Here is a 23,205-nt window from a genome sequence, read left to right as displayed (position 1 = left end):
GTTTTGCTTAAATCATTAATGTACATCTACAAAATATTGTTCAATATCTTATTATCGAATCCATAGTCAATCATAAGCAAAATGTAGCTATTATGTGTACATAATTTAATATAGGTTGATACTTTAACCAAAAACGTTTTTATTGTCATGTTCAATGTTCATATTTAATTGGATCTGTAAGTAAGATAACGCGTGGGAAAATATCATATGCAGTTCTGGGCGTTTTGTTGGCGTTAAATCAACTTAATTTTGAATCATTTCGTTGCAATTTCTTACATAATGCGGTTGCAGAGAATTCTCTACGAATATTTAAAGAATTCTACCTTACATGGAGCACGATTTATTGTTGATGAAGATGCCTCACGTATCGAAAAGCTTTTTTGGCTGATTTGTGTCCTAGTTTCGTGGTTTGCCTCATGGTTACTCATTTCGGCTTCATTAGGTAACATTTCTTTAAGATTTAAAATAGGAATAATACAAACCTTTTCTTTATTTATAGAGGCTTTTAAAAACAATGCAATAAGTTTTGTAGCTGAAACATCCTACAAGGACTGGGAAACTAATTTTCCAGCTGTTGTAGTTTGTGAACTGAAGAACATGGATCGGATTCAGGAAATTGCCGAAGAGTAATTAATTATTTTCTTACTATCCATTCCTTTTAATATTCTTGATTTTAAGCCTCTGGGGATATGACCATGACTTTACATTGGAAGAAGTTCTGAGTGAAATAGCCTTTTTTCGGGGGGAATCTTATCACACGGTTCATGAGTGCGGTGGAGAGGGATTGGAAGGTGGAAATTGTTTTACTTCGAATTTTTCATACTATGCTAAACTTGTTCGGAGTAGTTGTGAAAAAACTCTTTCATCGTGTCAATGGAATGGTAAACCCTTTGATTGTTGCAAGTACTTTGTTACTTTGGAGACGGAACTTGGAATTTGCTATGCCATAAATTCCTTACAAACGAAGTAATATTTGTGTGCATTGATTTTAAGTTACGATTCCTAATTATTTGTTATTATTTTTTCTTGCGATTTAGTGCACCTTTAAAAATAAATATGTACTCGGATCGGGTAACTGGGCCAGGTTCATTGTTTATGAATGTTCTTACAGAAGCAAATGTAAGTATGTTTGCATTTTAAATTGTTCATCATTTCTTAGCTTTAATTAAATATTAAAAAAACAAAAACTAATTGCGTGAACGGCTCAAACAATCATTTATTCAAGAAGAATATTACTTGTAACAAAAATGAAATAAGACTTTACATCAACATAAAAAACCCAAAAATGTCAAAAGGATACATAATTTTTCAGTCACTTTGATTGAGTATCCCGATACGAAGACTGAATTAAGAAGCATTTTGATTGAATTTAAATTAACTATTACAGCTTATTATTGCAGAAAAATAGCAATGGATTTTTGTCTCTATATCCGAAAAAGGATGAAGTATTTGTCATCGAATATTTCAAATAGAAGGTTTTCCAACAAAAAGTTCCGATTTTATATTAAATGACAGCTTTCATTAAATTGTCAAGAGTTCTTTCCTTAAGGTCTTGAATCTATTGTGGAGCAAATGCATTGACGCTTTCTTTTAAGTGGTTTGCGAAAGGAATAAAATGTAAAGGGTTTCAATAGCAAGATATATGTGGAAATTATCACTTGTTCTTTCAGGAAACTTTCTTCGGCAAACTGGGAACTTCGAAGTTTGACTGCAAAATTAGGAGTAGTTTTTACTCTTTAAATGTTAAAAGATAAAAGTTTCATTGTGGAAAATGACCAAATAGCGACCTGAGCTTCTATACATAAAGACCTAGAGCCGGCAGCATATTATGGGAAATGGACAATTTTCGGTTTTTTAAGCATTTTTTACATTTTTTCTAAGATATGAACCTAACCAAAAAAAATGATACATCAAAAATCCCCTAATTAGAAAAATATGTCCCCAAGACATTTTGGTTGCCAAGAGACCTAAAATTTTCTGAAGACTTGACCTTAGAAATAGCATGTTAGCAGAGTAATAGATTTTTATATATTTGCACAGTTACATGTAGACAAATTCGAGAAATAAAAATGGAAAGAAACTTGATAGGTAGAATACTTTTTATAGCATCACAGACTTCATTCAAAAATTATATGAATTAAATGTTTAATGTATCCATTAATTCCCGTTCCTCAATGTTTTGGACATTTAGATGGATCGATGATAACATTGTAGAGCTGAAATGATTTAACGCAGTATTTCCCTTTCCGAAATCTTCATGTCCCCCTTACATTATAAATGTCTCAACAATTTTGAACATACAAACATCTGAAATGTTGAATAAAGAAATCCATAAAAAATAGGTAAACTCAGTAAAATTGTTTTCAAAACATACACGAGTTATCTAAAACTGAAATTCAAGTAATGAAAAATAATTGAATAGTAATGTATTGTTTTAATTTAGTAAGATCCTTGCGCTTGATGCCTCCTGCAAAATGATTTCATGTCAGGTTCAAGTTTAGACAGCTTCAGTCTCAAGTCTCCGCATTCCGTTAATGATGAGGACGGAAAAGGTAATAACAGTTCTCTTGTATATTTATTTATTTTATTTAGCTTAATACAAGCTATCATAACTTAACTTAACTTAAAACTATTTATATTTGGTTATGTTGGGATATTTGATTTCGGTTTTCTTTAGAAAGCGATGCCATGGTTTAATTGGGTCATCATTTTGTATTTCCTTGAGCCAAGGAACTTTTCAAATTTTTTGTTGTAAATATTTATCTGCCATAATTTTTGTTTTTGTTTCAACGAGAGTTTTATTTTTTCCTTGAAGTTGCGTATTTAATGTATTTAGTTTTTCGAAGACATCTGATAAATAACTCAAGAATGCTTTACAATCAATCGTCATCAGATTTTTCATTTCTCGTTTAAAAAATCACTAAGAGTATCAAAAAGCTCAATAAATCTTTTGAAGTAATTCCCTTTCGAGAGCCATCTTACTTCAGTGTGGAGTATGTCTTACATAATCCTCATTTTATACTTCACAAAAATCCTTAAAAAGACGTTTACATTTGGCACTAGCTTTAATAGAATTGATAAACTTTGTAACAGAGTTATAAGAACTTAATTCAGAACAGGCGAAATGTTTTTGGAAAAGAAGCATTTTTGGGTTATCATTTTTCATCAATTTTAAGCAACCATTTTTCTTCCCTATCATATTAGGAGCACCATCTGCAACGCAAAATGATATATTTTTCAGGGGCATATTATTGAATTCTAAGTAATCTTTAAGCCTACTAAATGTTTTTCAACGAGTTCAATTTCAATATCCTCACTCATTTCATCTATTTTTCTGCAAACAGTATTGTTACTTAGTGCAATATTTTCAACGTCTTTGTCATCTCTTTCCAAAACTGTCTTAAGAAATGTTAATACTGATGGTTTGATTAAATACTCTCCTATGGTATGACTTTTTTCGGATTTAGCGATGTGTAAAGAAATTTGGTAGTGGTGTGTTGAGTAGTAAAGAGGAACTTAACTGTTTTTCTTTTTTAAAAAGTTGTCTTTATAGTTTGGAAGAAATTTAAATTTATATGGGCTTTATGTTTCGCCTTCAAATTTTAAGTATTCCCCCGAATACTGCCGATTTTTTTTGTTACTTGAAACATTCATTTCGATATGATCTACGGGGCATAGGCCCCACGTTGGGAAACACTGGTTTAACGGAATTGCAGTCCCAGAAATCAATGAAAATTTCTGTGTAAACGAAAATGAAAATGAAGACACTAAAAGTGAAGACATCGATAGTGAATTTTTCATCCGATGAATCTGATGATGAATGATTTCAATCCTCAAAATCAGAAGAATGAATGTTAATCCCCGACCACTGCTAAAAAAACCTGCCAGACGGTTGAATTTGATATAATGGTGCGTATATGTATCTACACATTCACATCAAAGAATTTTGGTTATCAGTACACTCCTCAAATTAGCTGCCGGCTCTTAGACTCATACCAGTTTATCAATACGAAAAACTCATATTTCAAAATAACTCATGATTCATTCATAATGATACCACAAATAAATAATAAGAAAGCGGTTCAATTAAATAAATAATATTTCTATCCCAAATATAGATTTATGTTCTTGGAGAGGAGGAGGTTCCAAATCTTGTAACTCCGAAGACGGAAATATTAACTGTTGGTCCCTACGTGTCCTATTCGTAAGTAATTATTATAAGCTACGAGTATTATCATAACGTCTCACAGAAGTTGTAGAAGGTAAATCAATTATTTAATTTATTTTCATTATGAACTCTGGTCCTTATCATTACGTGTGAAAAAAATTATCATTTAAATGACCAACTTGATTTCTTTGAGATAATATGTAAACAAATGGTTACACATTTCGGGCAGTGCCTCAACCAGGTGGAAATTTCTTGTATACACAATCTTTAGTCCAGTCAATTATCGAAAAAAATTGCATTTACCTCAAAAAAAAACCAACAGTTTTGAAACTTGGCACACTAACTAAGGGATGTCTGATGATGACCCACAAAAAAGTTCCCAAGAATCCGACGTGAGCTCTAGCGGCAGTTAAGAGAAATATGGAGTTTGTTTCAGTTTTCCACGTTTATCTTCAAAACTATTTGTCGTATCAAAACATTTTGTTGGACAAAATTAAAACTCATTAAATTTTATAAAAAAAGCTATGATGAATATTTTCGTATCTCTTATAGTTTATAAAATAACTCTAGCGGCAGTGAAGAGAAACAAAGGTTTTTTTTTGGTTTTTCGGGTTTATCTTGAATACTATTTGTCATATCAAAAAATAATCTTCTAAAAAAATAAAGTTTATTAAATTTCCTAAAGAAATATGATAATAATTTGTTTGTTCTTGTTTAAGTTTGTAAAATAACTGTATCGGCATTTAAGGATTGGGTGGATTTCACCTGTTAATGTCCTTTATGGGTTCAATAGGTTTTATGATGAGTGGAAGTGGCCTGCAAGAGTCAATGAGTACAATATACGCCCCAGTTTCTGTTAAAAAGATTCTGCAAAAAAAGCTTTCGCTAGAGTAGTTCGTGCTCAATACTAATACAGACATCTTTAGCTAATATAATAATGGAGCAAGACGACATAAGCCAACAATGTCACGAAAAATTTTCTTGATGAGTCTCCTTCGTTATGTGCACTAAAACAAAACCCTCATTGATCCATCTTAATGAGAAACTAAATACAAACAAATCTTAACAAACTCAAATCTAAAGGACCCACAGCAGCCTTATGGATTCAGTTGTTTAATATGATTACATTGCTTCAAATTTTTTTCACGCTGAGCGGTTTGGCGATTGGAATGCCCATATCAACTGTGTGAAAAATATGATTCCATATTTCCATGCCGCCGGATACTTCTCGTACGCCAAATCATGTCACCTGTACTTGCAGGACGTGATTAAACTGCCTTCTGTGATAAACCCAGATAAATTTAAGAACTTTGTGCAAGATGGTTACGTTGCTATGAGAAAAACTGATCGATTTTGGACAGGGTGTGTTCGGACCAGACAATTGAACAATCTCTAATGCGTCGAATGAAGATGAAAAAGAATGGGTGGCCTGACACGAGGGTGTGGAATCACTGATAGTGTACTTAGCAAATGGGTTCTAGGTCTGAATGCTACTCATGAAATTTGTTCATCAATCGAAGAATTCGCGTTTTTTTTTCTACTAGTGATTAACATAAATATTTTGGGGAGGACGTACAATTAGAGATAATACAGACATTGCAAAGCTGTCAAATTGGTTCCAAAGTCATCCTCCATTTCCAGTTACAAATGACATCATGTTAATAGCGAGTGGCATCGTTGGAGATGATGATGTAACTTGCTACAATGGTTATTCTCGAGACATGCAGACAATGAGCCACAGAGTGGGCCAACGAGTTTCAGAAGTAAAAATCGATCACTCCCTTTGTCTTTTATGCCAAATTCTGTCAATATTCGAGGTGAAACGGTGGTAATAGATCCTTTGATGATATTCCAAAGAATAAGTATAAGTAAGCAGTCCGATGAAGACTTGAAGACTTATATGGAGTAAGAGATGGCTCCCTTTCCATTATCATTGTTTGATGAAAATGGGATGCGAAAAACAAAGAAGTCAGTCATCGACATATTTAAAGAATTTACAACAAATATTGATTTCCTTGACTTTGACATTATTGTGGATAGTGGCTTCCTGCTACACAAAGTATTGTGGCCCAAAGATTCCGATATTTCAACAATTTGCCATTCCTACATTAAGTAACTTCAAAAAAAATATTCGGCAAAAAGTTGTACTGCAGTGTTTGATGATTACTCTTCTTTAGAATACAATACAAAAAGAGCAGAACAAAATCGAAGATATAGACTTAAGAAGTCAGTCGATATTCAATTTGATCATGTAACAGTGACACACATAGAAAAATTGATTTTCTTTCCAATGAAAAAAAAATGTCAAGAATGATATCGTTTCTAACCACGGCACTTCGTAACCAAGGAATATAGGTGCGAGACGATTCTGAACTATTTATTAATTATTATTATTTGGAGACTGCAAACCTTGCAGTGTTAGGTGAAGATGTTGATCTCATAGTTCTTCTTATGGCTTTAACGCCACCAGAAAAGGAAATAATTTTCATCAAGCCAAGCCATAGCAACGTTGAAAGAAAACTTTATTCAAGTAAAATTTGGCAAAATGAAGATTTATTCAAAAGCATTCTATTCTTTCATGAGTTTAGTGGATGTGACACACCTCGGCATCATACATACGAGTATAACCACCAGCCATTTATAAATTTAAGTTTAAGTATGCTATTTTTCTTTCGGAAATTTAATAAGCTTGAATTTTATAGATTTTTTTGTGGTTTAAATTCTCCGTTAATAAGCAAATCATTCACTACTGCTTCCTTTATCGAAGCCCAAATTTAAACAGACTATCAACTTCTGTGAATTTGATGCTTTGTCTGATTCCATCCAAAGAATTGTTTCGTCCTATCCTCGCACTGAAATCGTTGTTACGGGCGATTTCAATGTACACAATTCTTCATGGCTTCAACATTCAGGCCAGACAACACCCGATGGAGTGTGTGCAGAAATCTTCGCTGAGTTGAACCACCTAACTCGACAACGACACTTGACAACGAGCCCACCCGAATATTGGACGTTGAAGGTCGAGCAGAAAACACTCTTGACTTGTTTTTTACCTCTGACCCTGATAAGTACACTGTTAGTGTTCTATCTCCTCTAGGCACATCTGACCATTGTGTTATATCAGCAAATTTCTCTTGTCAAAACTGTTCAGTTAAAGAAAGAGCTCCTAAGAGAACCGTTTGGCAATACGAGAAAGCCCAGAAAGAAGGGACGGCCTCAATAATTACTTTAGGATCTTTAACTGGTCACTATGCTTCCTCGATAGTGACGTTGACGCCAGCGCTGATATATGATCACAAGTTTAATTCTCCTGGAAATGAGAACTTTTATACCAAACAGGGTTAAAAGTATGAGACCCAAGGAAAACGCTTGGTTTGATGCGAGCTGTAAAGAGGTTATTAGGGCCAAAGAGGTTAGTTTCCGTTGCTATAAAGCCAACCGTACTGAGGAAAGCCGGAAAAAGTTCAAACAAGCCAGGAAGGCCTGCAACGCCCATATTCGACGGACCAAATTTTTACATGACCAACATTTACGGCAAAAAATACTGCAATGTCCTAAAGGCAGTAAAAATTTTTGGTCATTTGTAAAAAACATGAGGAGTTCTTCTTCTTCTTCGGTTCCTACGCTCGTTGTTAATGACACTCCTTTTGTTAGCTCTTTAGAGAAAGCTTATCTCTTTGCTAGGCAGTTCGCCGCCAATTCTACGCTGCCAGTGAGTGTTATGACTCCGCCTGTACTTAAGCGAGTTTGTGATTTTATGGGACCAATCTTTTTTCGCACTCGTACTGTGGCAAGAGTCCTAAGAGATCTAAACACACATAAATCCGCTGGTCCCGATGGTATCCACACTATTGTTGTGAAGAGGTGTTCTTCAACGCTGGCAAAACCACTGCGTAAGCTTTTTCATCTGTCCTACTCCTCAGGTCTCGTTCCGCTTCCGAGCGGATGGAAAACGGCATTTGTCCAGCCTATTCCCAAAAAAGGCGAATCTTCCTCACCCTCTAACTACCGACAGATTGCACTTACGTCCCTTCTTTCCAAGGTCATGGAAACGCTGATTAATTATCAGCTCAACAAATATCTTGAAGATCGAAAGCTTCTTAATGACCGGCAATACGGCTTTCGTAACAATAGGTCCACTGGTGATCTCATGTTTCATCTCACCGAACAGTGGAGTAAATCTTTACATCGTTTTGGAGAAAGTAAGATTATTGCACTTGATATTTCAAAAGCATTTGATAGGGTTTGGCATCAGGCTCTCTTATCGAAAATGCGTGCATTCGGTTTTCATGAATCCCTGCTTCATAGGATTAGTAATTACCTTTCGGATCGTTCAATACAAGTAGTATTGGATGGATTCAAGTCTGAAAACCATAAAATAAATGCTGGTGTACCCCAGGGCTCTGTTTTATCTCCAACACTCTTTCTCATTTTTATTAATGATCTTCTGTCTGCAACATCTAATTCAATACATTGTTTCGCTGATAGTACTCTTAGCTTTTCATATTCGTTTTCAGACTCACATCCCTCTTCTTCGGATGTGGAACTGCAACGACAAAATATGATAAGCTCATTAAATTCCGATCTAAACAGCATTGTTCAATGGGGATTAAAAAACCGCGTGGAATTTAATGCTTCGAAAACCCAATGCTGTCTTGTACGTTAAAGCGAGATATACCCCCATTGCCATTATCCATGGATGGCACTTGCATCAATGAGACTGAACACCTCGATATTCTCGGTATGAGTGTCACCAACCACCTCTTATGGAATGATCACATAAGCTATGTCGCCAAAAATGCCGCAAGGTGTATGGGTTTTCTTAGGCGATGCAAGAAATATTCCACCCCTTCTGATCTGGCTGTTATCTACAAGACTTACATACGTCCAAAGCTTGAGTATAACTCCCATCTCTGGGCTGGTGCTCCTGCAACTTACTTAAGCATCTTGGATAGTATTGAACGTAGAGCATTTAAATTGATAGGTGATAATATCATCATAAGTTCATTTACTTCGCTTGAACATCGTCGTAAGGTCTCTTGTCTGACCCTTTTTTACCGTTATTTTAACGGCTTATGCTCTAGTGAAATAGCCAGTTGTATTCCTCCCCTTAAACAGTTCAACCGTAATACTCGCGCTTCTAGGAATGCTCATCAGTATACCCTCGAGCCCAACTTCGGTCGTACTGTCAAATACAGAGATTCGTTCTTTAGCCGTACTACGCGAATGTGGAATGCCTTACCACACTCTGTCTTTTCTAGTCATTGCAATATTCAGGAATTCAAAACCAATGTGCACCGACATCTGTGCATCTGCATAATAAGGGTAGTAATATCCCCTTGAGTGTGTGTTTATTATAAAAAAAAAAAGAAAGTTATTTTTTGATATGACAAGTAGTATTCAAGATAAACCCGAAAAACTGAAAAAACCGTATGTTTCTCTTCACTGCCGCTAGAGTTTTTTTTTATTAAATATAGGAGATACGAAAATATGTGCAACAAAATTTTTTGATACGACAAATAGTTTTTAAGATAAACTGAAACAAACTGCATGTTTCTCTTAACTGCCGCTTCAGCTCACGTCGGGTTCTTTGGGAATTTTTTTGGGTCACCACATTCCTGAGTATGTGTGCCTAGTTTCAAAACTGTTTAATTTTTTTGAGGTGAAAACCATTATTAACTGTTCTACTTTGACGTAACATCACGAAAAAGGTGTCAGATGGCATGATCTGGAAGGTATGATGTCGTCACCAAAAGGTACAACTACGCAACAATTAAACTAATTACCTAATGCAGTCTTATTTGGTAGTTTTGAGTATTTTGTTGCCCCTTCATATACTATCTCCAAAAAGATGGTGTATCAGATATTCAATGACTGCAAACCTGAGAAATAGTAATATTCGGACCATCAGCAACAATAATTTTAACTAAGCGTTCAATTATATGATGCACTCAAGGCTTTGTAATATCAGCAACATTCTTTTTGCCAAGTGTACTATCAAAAGTATACTTAGATACCTAACGAGTAAGGATGATTTTCGAGTTGAACTTCTACCCAAAAGTGTAATGTTTTAAAGTCTTGATTATTAACAAGAACCAATAAACAAAATAAGTCAGAGAGATATTGATAAAAAAGGATGGTTTTTGTAGTTCTCTATAAAATATATACATACATAAATTAATTATTTTGAACCTTTCGGATTTGTTTTATAAAACGGAGGAAGTAGAGCCTTCTCTTTTGCTAGACTGTCACTGCCTTGCCAGTAGTTCTTTCAAGGCTTATGGTTCTGATAGCATTTTTCGTTGACGATCACACAACGTGCCACCCTTTTCCAGGATTGTGACGTCATTCTTACGTCAGAGAGTCAACGCGTTAGCCATTTACGTTGAACATCTGTAGCCTTAGAGTTGATATTGAGAAAATTTCTAATCTCTGAGTTTTGATATCAAAAACAAAAAATTTAGTTCAGGTATGTTTTTTAATATACGAAATTCGCTGGTACTTTAGAAATATAGACCAATTTTCAAATTTTTCAAAAATAGAATGACTTGAGAAATACTAAATAAAATATGACAGTTTACATGACTTCTAGCATCAAACTTTATTTAATAACGTTTTTTATTTGTCTATTCTTGCGTTTCAACAGAAGATTTATTACAAAGAAAGATATTCAAAATGATGAACAAACTCGCAGTACGAGTGTTCAACAGAGGAATTGCCGTTTCAATGATGAAAATATCCTCGACGTACATACATATTACAGTTATAGCGCTTGCATTGTACAATGTCGCAAGGATAAGCAATTTAGACTTTGTAATTGCTCTAGTCACCTTATGCCAAATACTCCGGAATGGCTTTATTGCAACATGACGGGATTGCAGTGCCTCAATGAATACTACGAAGATCTTTCAGTGGTTATAGCAAAATGGTCATACGGGCGCAAGGGATTGGTGTGTGATTGTTTACCATCGTGTAGTGAAGTTGATATCTCAACCGTTCTGGATAGTAAAGAAAAGTAAGATAATTTGTATTTATTTACATGTTTAAAAACCTATAACCTTCGTTTTTTTTAGTATTTATGGGCACCAAAATCCTATTTCAAAGGTCCAAATATCACTGATGGAACTTCCAACTGAGCGATATAAACGTAATGTTGTTCGAGGCAAATTGGATTTAGTTGGTTTGTATTTATCTATCATTTCAAATTTGTAGAACATTTTCAAAACGAGTGCGAAAGTAATTTTCATGGGTATCGGGTTACCAATCAGAGTCAATTTATCAATGGCTACGTTCAATCTCGAATTGGTTAGGCTATACTTATCGTATTGATTTAATGGATATGACCCCCTTATATTTGTAATTATTTTTGTTTAATATATGAAAATAAAATATGTATTTTACTGCTTTAAACTTTGTTGCTAAAAGTACTACTTTAACTGAGGACTTGACCAAGAAATGATCCATGGCTGGTCATATGAGCCATTAAGCTTATAAAGTTATGTTGTATGAGTAAAGATTTAATCTTAAGATTTGTTAGTAATTTAAAGATATTCACAAAAAAGTGTTTTACTAACTAACAACTTAAATCTTTGTTTTCACACAATTTAGAACTTGGAAAAGCTTAAGTTATGCTTTAAATTATATGCATAAGAATTTTTCTGAGAGAAAGAGCAAATTTGTAGGTTATTACGTAGAAACCTTGAATAAGATGTCACCTCTAAATTCCTGAAACTCGACTTTAATGCCATTTTATTTTTTGTTGTAGTTTAAGACTTTTTTTCAGATGTTTTTTCTTTAAAAATTGATTTTCTTTTAAATATAAAAACTTTTAATTTCTTAATAAAACTATCACAGCAAGGTTTTACGACAGTTTCATAAACTGGATCTCCTCATATTTGCAAGATAGACGTTATAGTGTTAAATTTCGTAATGAGTGTTCTAGTTCATTTGTTGTGAATTCTGGAGTCCCCCAGGGTAGTCACCTTGGTCTGGTCCTATTATATTTGTTTTATTTATAAATAACTTGGTTTCGATTATACAAAATTCGTCTTTCCTAATATATGGTGATGACATTAAAATAAAAAAAATAACTTTACATCTGACTGTCTTCTCTTGCAAGAAGACTTAATATTATACCGGGAATGGTGAAATAATAATCGTCTTCTTTAAATGTTGACAAATGTAAAACCATGAGTTTTAGGCGAAAAAAATAATTCCAATCGTTTGGAGTTACATGTTTGATTCTTGGCCTTTAAGTAGTGTAAATGTATTTTCTGACTTGGGTTTTGTCTTAGATCCCAAACTAACATTTAATGAACATTCATAGTTAAAAAAGCACATAGAGTTCCGGATTTTATTAAAAGATTTGGCCGTGATTCCCGTGTTCCTTATGTTTTAAAATTACTTATTACAAAATTACAGTATGGTCATCTCACTACGCCGGTACACGTACCAAGACTTGAAGCCATTAAGAAAAATATGTTTGCATTTTTGTCTACGATCCTTTCCGTGGTTTTATGAAATTCAAACATTACCTCCTTATTCGCAAAGACTTTCTCTCATAAATCTTCCTTCTTTTATGACACAATTTGTTAAAGGTCTTGCTGAAATCAGTAAAGACACAATCTACTAGTTCAAGTTTTTCAAAAACATCTAAACAAAGGGACGTAAAGTTAAACAAATTAGTAACAGTTGAACGCTTTTTTACAAAACCATGCTGGTTATCACAGATTATTTAACTACGGTGAAAAGAAAGGACGCTACATGCGATTGACTCAAATAGTTTAAGTATCACAGATAGTTTAGCAATAGGACGGTAGTTCGGTAGACTTTTTTTGTGTACTAGTATCATGAAGGAGCTCTTCCAGATAAAAGGAAACAGCGAGTTACTTAAAGACGTGTTGAAAAGAAAACATAAAATACACAGTCGGGACCAGGACTAAAACATTCTTGAAGTTGTAGGATACTATTAAGGACAGTATCTTCACTAATAACGAAATTGATAGAATTTAAGTGGGGAAATTTTATAACAGTGGTAGATGTGTTAGGACAACTAATAGTATTATAATCTACAAAAGCATCTTTGAAGTAGTTTGCAAACATGTTCGCAATTATTCTTGGCTCATTACTATTTGATGTCAAATTAGTCATTAAGTTAGGGAACCCATATGCTTTCTTCTTACGAATAACGAATTTTCAAAAACTATCAGGATTATTTTTAAGGTTTAATTCAATTTTCCGAATGTAGTCATCATGTAGGATGTTAGAGTAGTCAGTGAAAAGTTGTTTCATTATAATAAACGTCCTATAATCATCATCAGTTCTTGTTTGATTATACTTTATTCAAGCTTTGTTCCTCTTGTTTTTTAAGTTTTTAACGTGAGAATCAAACCATGGTGGAATACTCAAGTTATTTCGAGTCTTTTTAAATGGAATTGTTTTATAGAAACATCCAAAAAATAAAAAATGTTAAACATATCGTCAATATTTAAATTACAAAATTAGTGATCCCAATTGATCGTACATAATAAGTTTAAAAGGTTTTCAAAATTACTAAAATTGAATTCTATAATTTGTTGTTATTAGATAGCATATGAGGTGAAGCCATGCTTTAATTAAGTGCTATGTCTAATGCAGATTGATGGAAATGTTCGTCCACAATTTTGACAGCAGAAGAAATCACAGTTGCTTCAGAGCATATGGTTTCGGAGAAAAATATCTGATCGAGTGTTTTTCCAAAACGGTTCTTCACACCGTTGAGTTGACTTAGGCCACATGAAGACATAGCATCTGTTAATAAAAGCTCATTTGAAGATGCCGCGTTTATTGAAAAGTAGATGTTATCGTCTTCAATTTGAATCCAATTGAGATTTGGTGTATTAAAATCACCAACAACCAGTACTTCGTCTTCAGGCTCCAAAAGGATATAAATACTTTCTGTACAGCTGTTTAGTTTTTTATAAACCTCGTTCCGCCAACAACGGCGGCGTTTGAATCGTCTGAGTTATTACGATCACGTCTAAAGACTTGATAAGAGGAGTCAAAAAGCTCCGAGTCCGATATAGAGTTGTTAAGCCAGGTTTTCGTCATAATAATGAGGAAGATTGTTAATGTTTTTGTAAACCATGTTGGTCTTTGTCGAAGTCCAGTTGCGTTTGGTAGTAGATTAATACCTTTTTATGCTGCTTGGTGGTTAACCCTTGTCCGAATGCACGTTCATAGCTATTAATTGATTATACGAGTAAAAGCTTCGAATCTCTCGAGTACTGAAGTGAAAAGAGATTCTGCATCGCGTAATTTGGAGCGCCAAACTTTATTTTCTTCCGAACTTATTTGTTTACCTTAGTTTGTTTTTAAGATAATTTTCACAGTTATATGCACTCATTTCGTTAAATTCAAGAACCAACATATTTATCTCTACAATTTGTAATTATTTTCTTTTAAATTTGTCTTCTAGCATTAGCTCCAATCTACGATTTAGTAGACTGATAACAATCGTAAAAAAGACTCTCGAAAATTAAGTCCTGCTAAAATACGTCAAAAAGGAAACCATCAAAGTCTGGGTTCTTGCATCTTTAATATTGAAGCATTTTTAGAATTTATAGAAACGGCAACAAGAAAAGAAAAAAATTTCTAACATTTCTGCGGTGATTAAGAAATAAGCTTCTATATTTAGGCAGTCTTCAAAATTGAATAGTTAGACCATATCCCAGGATTGTTTTAAGAAAATCAAGTAACTAAAGTTGTCAGTTTAAACCTTGAAATATTTTAAATCAGTTGTTTTGTCAGATACCCGCATATATCAGAAATGCCTTTGGATTAATTATTTTTTTTCACATTCTAGGATCAGTTGTTCCAAAAAAGTGATCGGATATTCTATCTTTCTGAAATTGAACGCAACCAAATAAGCCTTTACATAATTTACTTATTCCAGCTCAACAAGCTTTCCTACTCGTTGCACCGTCGAATTTTAAGACCGTCGAATTTTAAGAATTTCGAGGTTTTTAACTTCCCATTGAAAGTTATTGTAATCGTTCCGATTTGTCGAATTGACAATTTTGACATTTCTCGACGTTTCAAGGTCAATACAGTCGAAATAAAAGATTTTTAGAAAGATATCTGTACGTGCGAGGCAGATAGATGCAGAAGGGCTCTCAAGAAAATTGCATGGGTGGTTCTTTTGACCATAGCAGTTTCAAAAAAAGGTGAATATTTGCGTTAGCCCTAAATATCTTCCGAACCAAAAACGCTAGAGACTTGAATTAAATTTTATAAAATATATTGTAACCTGATGCCAAACAAGTATATTTTTTCAAAAAATCCAATTAACGGAAAAAAAGATTTGTCATCTCGAAAATTTTACGAATTAAAAATGATTTTATCTTCAAAACAATTTTTTGCAACGAAAAATAAAGTTTTTAACATCTTTTAAAATTTTGAGACAAATCGAATGGACAGTTTTTTTTACAAAAAATAAAAACTTAAGAAACAAATAATAAAACTTGGTAAAAATTATCTTTTCAAAAATTAAAAATATAATTTTATCCTACAGAAAATATTACAAAAAATAGAAAATTTGGTAAAAACTGATGTTTGATTCTCGATATTTCGATAATGAATGAAGGTATTGAATTTAAAATGCTTCATTCATTGTTCATGTTGTTAACGTAAGATATTGTTCTTAGAAATATCCAATCTATATTTATTCATATAAGAAATAAAAAAAATTCCAGAAATGCTATGAAAATTGGTAAAAATCTCTCTTGAAAAAAAAACAGATTTTAAGATCAAACTATTCCATTGTATGCAAAATATTGTTTGTAATTTTCAGTTAATCTTTTAAAAAAATTCAACTGACAACTTTTTTAAAAGAACACGAAAACCTACAAAAACAACAAAAAACTTATATGAAATAGTTTTTGACTAAAGTATAAGGAGAATATAGAAAGATATTGACTTCAAATTATTTATCTCACACAAAATATTGTCATGAATATTTTATTGAAGTTTTAAGCAAGACAGACGAGATGGGAAGTTTTCAGTGTAGTTCGCATCGAAGACCTTTTTTACTATTAAAACCTCCAATTGGACAACCCAATAGTTTATTAAAAAATTATTAAGTGCTCTTCAATTACCACCGCCGGCCGCCGCCGTCGACGGCCATATTTTTTTCCAGTTTATGTTCAAGTCGCTCCATGTAAAATGTTAACGGCTATAAGCATTTATAAATTGGTATGCTCTAGTCTTGTCCATAGCCTGACGACGACGATGCGACCCAATAAAGTTATCAAAACCCAATGTTTTGTAATTCCATATGATGAATGATGAACACCATGGTTTCTTTTATGACGACGACGCGACGGCAACGACACGACGACACAAACGATATAAGTGCGGTGTAGTTGTTAACGTTATTAAATCACAGAACAGCAAATCGGCAAGAGCTGTTGTCAACTATTAAACCAGTTAAGATTGTGAATAAAATAATAAATTTAAATGACGGCGTAATTGGTTGCAAATTGTTTTATTCGCGCATATAAAAAATGATGAAATAAAACAAACATAAATCTCAGTGCCCAGGTAGTAAGTAGTAGCTATTTTTGTTATGGTTTTAATTTTATTGTAGTTTGTGTTGTTTGAAATTATTTATTTTCTTCTATAAAATTTTTATTAAATTGGGTGATTGATCTACCTGACTAAAGGAACAAAAAAGAGGCTGGGATGCGACCCACACTGATAACTTCCCATCCCGTCTGTCGATTTGTCTTGCTTAAAAGTTTGTCTATATGTACTCGAATCAATTTTTACCAAATTTTAGTACTATTTTTTGTAGATTGACTGTTGGATTTTTATATTAAAATTACTGAATATCGAAAACAATATTTTCTGTGAAATAAAATAAGTTTCAAGCCAATATTTTTAAGTTTTGAAAAGCTAATTGAGTCGAAAGTAAATTTTTACGAAGTTTTAGTATTGTTTTTTTTAGAGTTTTATTTTTTGTAAAAAAAACTGTCAATTCGATTTTTTAAAAATTTGACCAAATGTTGAAAAAAATATTTCTTATGAGATAAAATTACTTTGAAGCCAATATTTAAAATTTTTAAAGAGATACTTGAGTCGAAAATCAATTTTTACCAACTTTTATACATTTTTTTTTAGGTTTTTATTTTTTGTAAAAAAAACTGTCAATTCGATTTTTTTCAAACTTTAACTGAATGTTGACAACAAGATTTTTGAAAGATAAAAGTAAATTAGCCAATATCTCAAAGTTTTGAAAAGATATTCGGGTCGAAAATCAATTTTTACCAACTTTTATAATTTTTTTTTTAGGTTTTTATTTTTTGTAGAAAACTGTCAATTCGATTTTTCTCAACATTTTTCAAAATGTTGAAAACAATATTTCTTATAAGTAAAAATTTGTTGGAAGCCATAATCCCAAATTTTTGAAAAGATATTTGAGATATAAATTTTTTACAAATTTTGAGTAATGTTTTTTTATGTTTTTATTTTTTATAAATAATAAAAGCTTTTAAGGCAATTTCTTTGATTGCGGACTAAATAAACATCATTATCCTTAAAAGGTCGGTGAAGCATTTTAAAAGCAATTTGTGATCTTATTACGAATTTGTAGTCTTCTTGACAAAGTTTAATTCCTAAAACTCAAGTTATTGGAAAATAAGAACTCTGATTTAAGCCTCAATTTGAGATAGAACTTCGATATATTAAACCTTTAAATTTGGACGACTAGGAAATTCGAAAGTCATTTAGAAATGTTTTTAGATCCTAGATTTGATGATTAGGTAATATTTTATTATTGAATTTGTAAAACCATGAAGTGTATTTATGATATGTTGTTATTGATAATATATTATTAGAAACTGTATTTATGGATGCGGACAAGTCCAGCTTGCAACAGTTTTCAGATAAATATCATTTTTGACGTGAAAGAAAATATTGTACTTGCATTTAAACTTATTTTATTGACTTTTTGCACGTGATCCAAAGACACAGTCTTGTAGTCACAATGACCATATACTTTAAGGCTGCACAAGAGAACATAAAAGCTATGGACACTATGTCGGCAAAAAGCTTTAAATCTCAAGGCAGACGGCAACGCCATTGCCAAATTCAATTATTATTTTTTATCATTACATATTATATAGAATTCCAAAATATTAAAAATTATTATTATTGTAATATTGAAGATAAATAATAAATAATTTAAATAAAAAATATCCTAAATCCTTTAAATCTCAAAAGGTCGTTATATTCACTTAAACTGAAATTATATAAATGTCCTCAGGTCATATTTTATATTGAATACCATATAAGATTCAATAGACCTGTTATCGGAGGGTATAATACGTATTGCTCACTCAACACTCCAAGACCCCTTTAATCTCGCACCGAACCCAGTCGATCATACACACATTAAGTCTATAGACGTTACAAAGAAGACAGAAGGTCCATTAAAACAATGTTAATGTCTTAAACTTTAAATTTCTTAGTCATTCTAACCGCGGACACAATTTAACCCAAAAACACCAAAGAAATCGTCGCAGTTTTTATTTTTTTAAAAAAACTGTCAAATAGATTTTTCTCAAAATTTTACCGAATTTTGAAAACAGAGTTAATGCGGAAATTTGTACAGCTCAAATCTCAAATTTGCATTTTCTCTAAGCATTTAAATGCTTCACTGGGCGACATAATGTGGAGAAACTTGCGAAACGTTGTCATTGGAATGCGTCTGCTGTAGATCTTAATGTAAACACACTTAACGAAGCATTTGCCTCACAACCGTCACCTTCGACTTTGTGCCAATCACTTCTGCGGGTGTCTCGTTTGCGGAAGACTCAGATCATCCTGGTTTCGGTTTTCGAGCAGTAGATTCTATTGATGTTGTAGAAGCTTACTCTCAATCAAGTCTAATGCTATTGGTCTGGACGGAATTGATCCCAAATTTAGAAAAATGATTCTGCCATTTTTGCTGCCCTACATTACGTTTACATTTGCTTCCTTTTTAATGCCCTGAGTTTATCCTGACATTTAGAAGGTGGCAAAAATCTTACCACTTCCTAAAAATGCTAAAGGAACCGAATTCAGACCTATCTTAATTCTTTCTTATTTTTCTAAAGTTTTTGAGAAAATTTTACAAAAACAAATTAACGCTTTTCTTACTACTAACTCCCTTCTTACCTCGCAACAATATGGTTTCCACAAAAAACAACAGTTGTATAACGTTGTTACAAGCTTATGCAGCAGTTTGATTTTTCAACAGGAGGCCCCACAAAGCTCATATATTCATATTTAAACAACAGAAAACAAGCAGTCCAAGCTGGTGACAGTTTGTCCAATTTTCTACCAACGTTATCTGGCGTTCCTCAAGGATCGATACTGGGTCCTTTACTATTCTCAGTGTATGTAAATAAACTACCATCTTTGATCGATAATAGTTCCTGTCACTTGAATGCCGATGACGTCCAACTATATCTAAGCTGCCCTCTCAGACTTATTGACAATGGAGTCTCCAATGTTGATAAATAATTTAAATGGTCTTTTTTGAATCCGAAGAAATCTAAATGCTTAGTTATCTCAAGAAAGAACTTAGATCTTGTTTACTTTATTCAAATTATGTTAAGTAATGATCCAATCGCACACGTACAGACTGCGAAGAACCTAGGCGTTACATTTAATCGATTTTTGACTTGGGTCGATCACATAAACTTGTTTGCAAAATGTATGGTGCTCTACGTACACTTTGGGTAACCCAGTATTTTACGCCAGTAAAAACACGAATACTGCTAGCGAATACCTTGCTTATACCTATTGTCATTTATGGATGTGAGTTATATTACAACTGTAGCTACAAATTATGTACAACTTCGTTGTTTAATCCTCCTCTCCGATATATTGCTAACACAACAACCACAATATTGTTTTGACAGAATACGTTTCACCACCTCTAACAGGAATCGTCAACAAGTTCACCCTCGCTATACATGCTTAACATCTGAGCGTCAATTTTTTGTAAATTCAGTTCGCCTATGAAACTCCCTTCCACGCTTTATTAAAGAAAATCGAAACACAGCAAGGCTGAAAAAGGACTTAATAAATTACTTTTTAATTTAAACTTCTATTACATACTTACATAGACCGTATAGAAATTTCTTAAACTTTTCATATTATTATAATAATCATGATATAAATATTTGAAATGTCATTTAATAATAATCAATAAAAAAATAAAAAAGAGGCTGGGATGCGACCCAAACTGATAACTTCCCATCCCGTCTGTCGATTTGTCTTGCGTAAAAGTTTGTCTATATGTACTCGTATCAATTTTTACCAAATTTGCTTAATATTTTTTGTAGATTTTATTTTGTTTGAAAAAACGGACTGTTGGATTTTTATATAAAAATTGCTGAATATCGAAAACAATATTTTCTGTGAAATAAAATAAGGTTGAAGCCAATATTTTTAATTTTTGAAAAGTTGTAGTATTGTTTTTTTTTAGAGTTTTATTTTTTGTTGAAAAAGATTGTCAATTCGATTTTTTTAAAAATCTTATCGAATGTTGAAAACAATATTTCTTATAAAATAAAATTAGTTTGAAGCCAATATTTCAAATTTTTGAAAAGATATTTGAGTCGAAAATCAATTTTTACCAACTTTTGTTAATTTTTGTTAGGGTTTTTAATTTTTTGTACAAAACCTATCAATTCGATTTTTTTCAAAATTTTACTGAATGTTGACAACAATATTTTTTGAAAGATAAAAGTAGTTTAAAGCCAATATCTACAATTTTTGAAAAGATATTTGAGTCGAAAACCAATTTTTACCAACTTTTATAAAGTTTTTTTAGTTTTTTTTATTTTTTGTTAAAAAACTGTCAATTCGATTTTTCTTAAAATTTGTCCTTATGTTGAAAACAATATTTCTTATAAGTAAAAATTAATATGAACCTATTATCTCAAAGTTTTGAAAAGATATTTGAGTCAAAAATCAATTTTTGCCAACTTTTATTATTTTTTTTAGGGTTTTATTTTTTGTAAGAAAACTGTCAATTCGATTTTTCTCAACATTTTTCAGAATGTTGAAAACAATATTTCTTATAAGTTAAAATTAGTTATAAGCCATAATCTCAAATTTTTGAAAAGATGTTTGAGTCGAAATTCATTTTTTACCAACTTTGAGTAATGTTTTTTTTTTTTTAGGTTTTTGTTTGGAAACTGTCAAGAGTTTTCTCGAACGTTATTTTTCGTTGCACAAAATTGTTTTGAAGATAGAATCATTTTGTATTCGTAAAATTTTCCAGGTGACACATTTTTTTCCTTCAGTTTTTTTATCTATAAAAAAACCGTTAAGTGGATTTTTTTCCAAAAATATGTTGGTTTAGTGTCACGTTAAAATATATCATGTAAAATTAAATTCAAGTCTCTAGCGTTATTAGTTCGTAAGATACATATTTAGGGTTAACCAAAATTTTCACATTTTTTTCAAACTGCTATGGTAAAAAAACCACCCACGCAATTTTCTTGACAGCCCTTTCTGCATCTTTCTGCCTTATCATCTGTATAACAAAATTTATTTGAAGTCGATATATCTTCTTGTTCTTGAGCTATGGACAACGAAAAAAAAACGTCGCGAACGTTCAAACGTACCCATAGACATCTTTCTAAAAATCTTTTATTTCGACTCTAGGAACCTTGAATTAACGAGACATTTCCAAATTTTCAATTTGACAAATCGGACCCATTACAAAAACTCCCTATTGGAAGTTAAAAATATAAAACTTACTCAAAGACAAATTGTTCAAAAACATACCAAGAATTATATTCAAGGTTTTCCAAAATTTCTACTACAGGCCCATAACTTCCCATAACTTAAAACTACGAAAACTGAGTACGATACTAAATTGAGTTAAACTGTAGTTAGAAGATACAAATTTAACTTTGCAAAACCATCATTCAATTTATTGGTACGGGATATGCTGTGTATTAAATTTGCCTCGAAAAACAAAGGACTTTGGTTGTTTTTAGGTTTTTTAAAGGGGTATTTTTAAAAAATTCAGTGATAGAAAAATTAAGAGACAAAACTTGCATTCAAGACAGCTTAATCTTACACAAAAGTAAATGTTGTCGAACAAGTGTTTTTGGTGCATTTTTAAAATTGTGTTTACTTATATTAAATTCAAAGTCGTTTAACTTATAATATTAGAAGCTTAAATTGCAATTTTTCGTATAAATTGTTTTTAAACTTCAAATTATTAATTTTATTTCTAGTTTCAATGGGCGGAACCACTGGGTTATTTGTTGGAGCTAGTCTACTTAGTTTCGTCGAAATATTTTATTACTTTACTGTTCGAGCATACAACACATTTGTTTCTGAACGAAGAAATATGTAAACGTTACTAATACCAACATGTAGTAGCTTTTGAAGTCTATATTTCATGTAAACTTGCTTGTATAAAACTCTACGCCTTAACTTTCAAATGGAAAACCGAAAATGTTTCATTTTTGCCGTATGTTTGCACCACAAGACTAACCTTTAAACTCTTGTAACTCGAAAATTTGGTAAGGCGCATATCCTGGATTAAATTAACAAAAATAAAAATTCATATTTATCTGCTTTTTCTTTAGCTAATCGGGATGTAAATAAATCCCATAAAAAGAGTTTGATGCCGTCTTTTGATATCCTTACTCCACCACATGACTTTGATAATACCAAGCAAGTCAAAGTTTTATTATACGGAATCTTCAGCTAACTTACCTACCTCTCCTTTATTTTATTTCTTATCATAATCACCAGGTCTTGAAAAAAATATTTAACAATTTTATTCACCCGTTGTAAACTACTATATTCTTAAGATAACAACGCTACGTACCAAAGAGATATAAAAATAAAAAATGTTTAAGAATAAAGATTTATTAATAATAATCATCTTCTTCATCTTATAATTAGATTAGTCTTTTAAATGTTATAAGCTTTTCAAATAAATGTCTTAGAAAATATTAGGTACCTTTACTTTCTTACACCCT

The 23,205-nt window shown here is 32.1% G+C and overlaps 1 protein-coding gene across 1 annotated transcript; it reads left to right on the top strand.

Moving 5' to 3' along the window:
• Positions 1-279: 279 nt before the first annotated feature.
• Positions 280-22,738, top strand: LOC129951164 (sodium channel protein Nach). Its single transcript, XM_056063186.1, has 8 exons — positions 280-442; positions 500-626; positions 679-966; positions 1,038-1,119; positions 4,119-4,204; positions 10,815-11,183; positions 11,242-11,348; positions 22,450-22,738. The coding sequence occupies exons 1-8, from the start codon at positions 280-282 to the stop codon at positions 22,569-22,571; spliced, it is 1,344 nt and encodes a 447-aa protein (XP_055919161.1). The 3' UTR covers positions 22,572-22,738.
• Positions 22,739-23,205: the final 467 nt, after the last annotated feature.

This window comes from Eupeodes corollae, chromosome 3, assembly GCF_945859685.1.
Source record: "Eupeodes corollae chromosome 3, idEupCoro1.1, whole genome shotgun sequence".
Lineage (NCBI taxonomy): Eukaryota > Metazoa > Arthropoda > Insecta > Diptera > Syrphidae > Eupeodes > Eupeodes corollae.
This window is presented reverse-complemented; position numbering and strand designations above follow the sequence as displayed.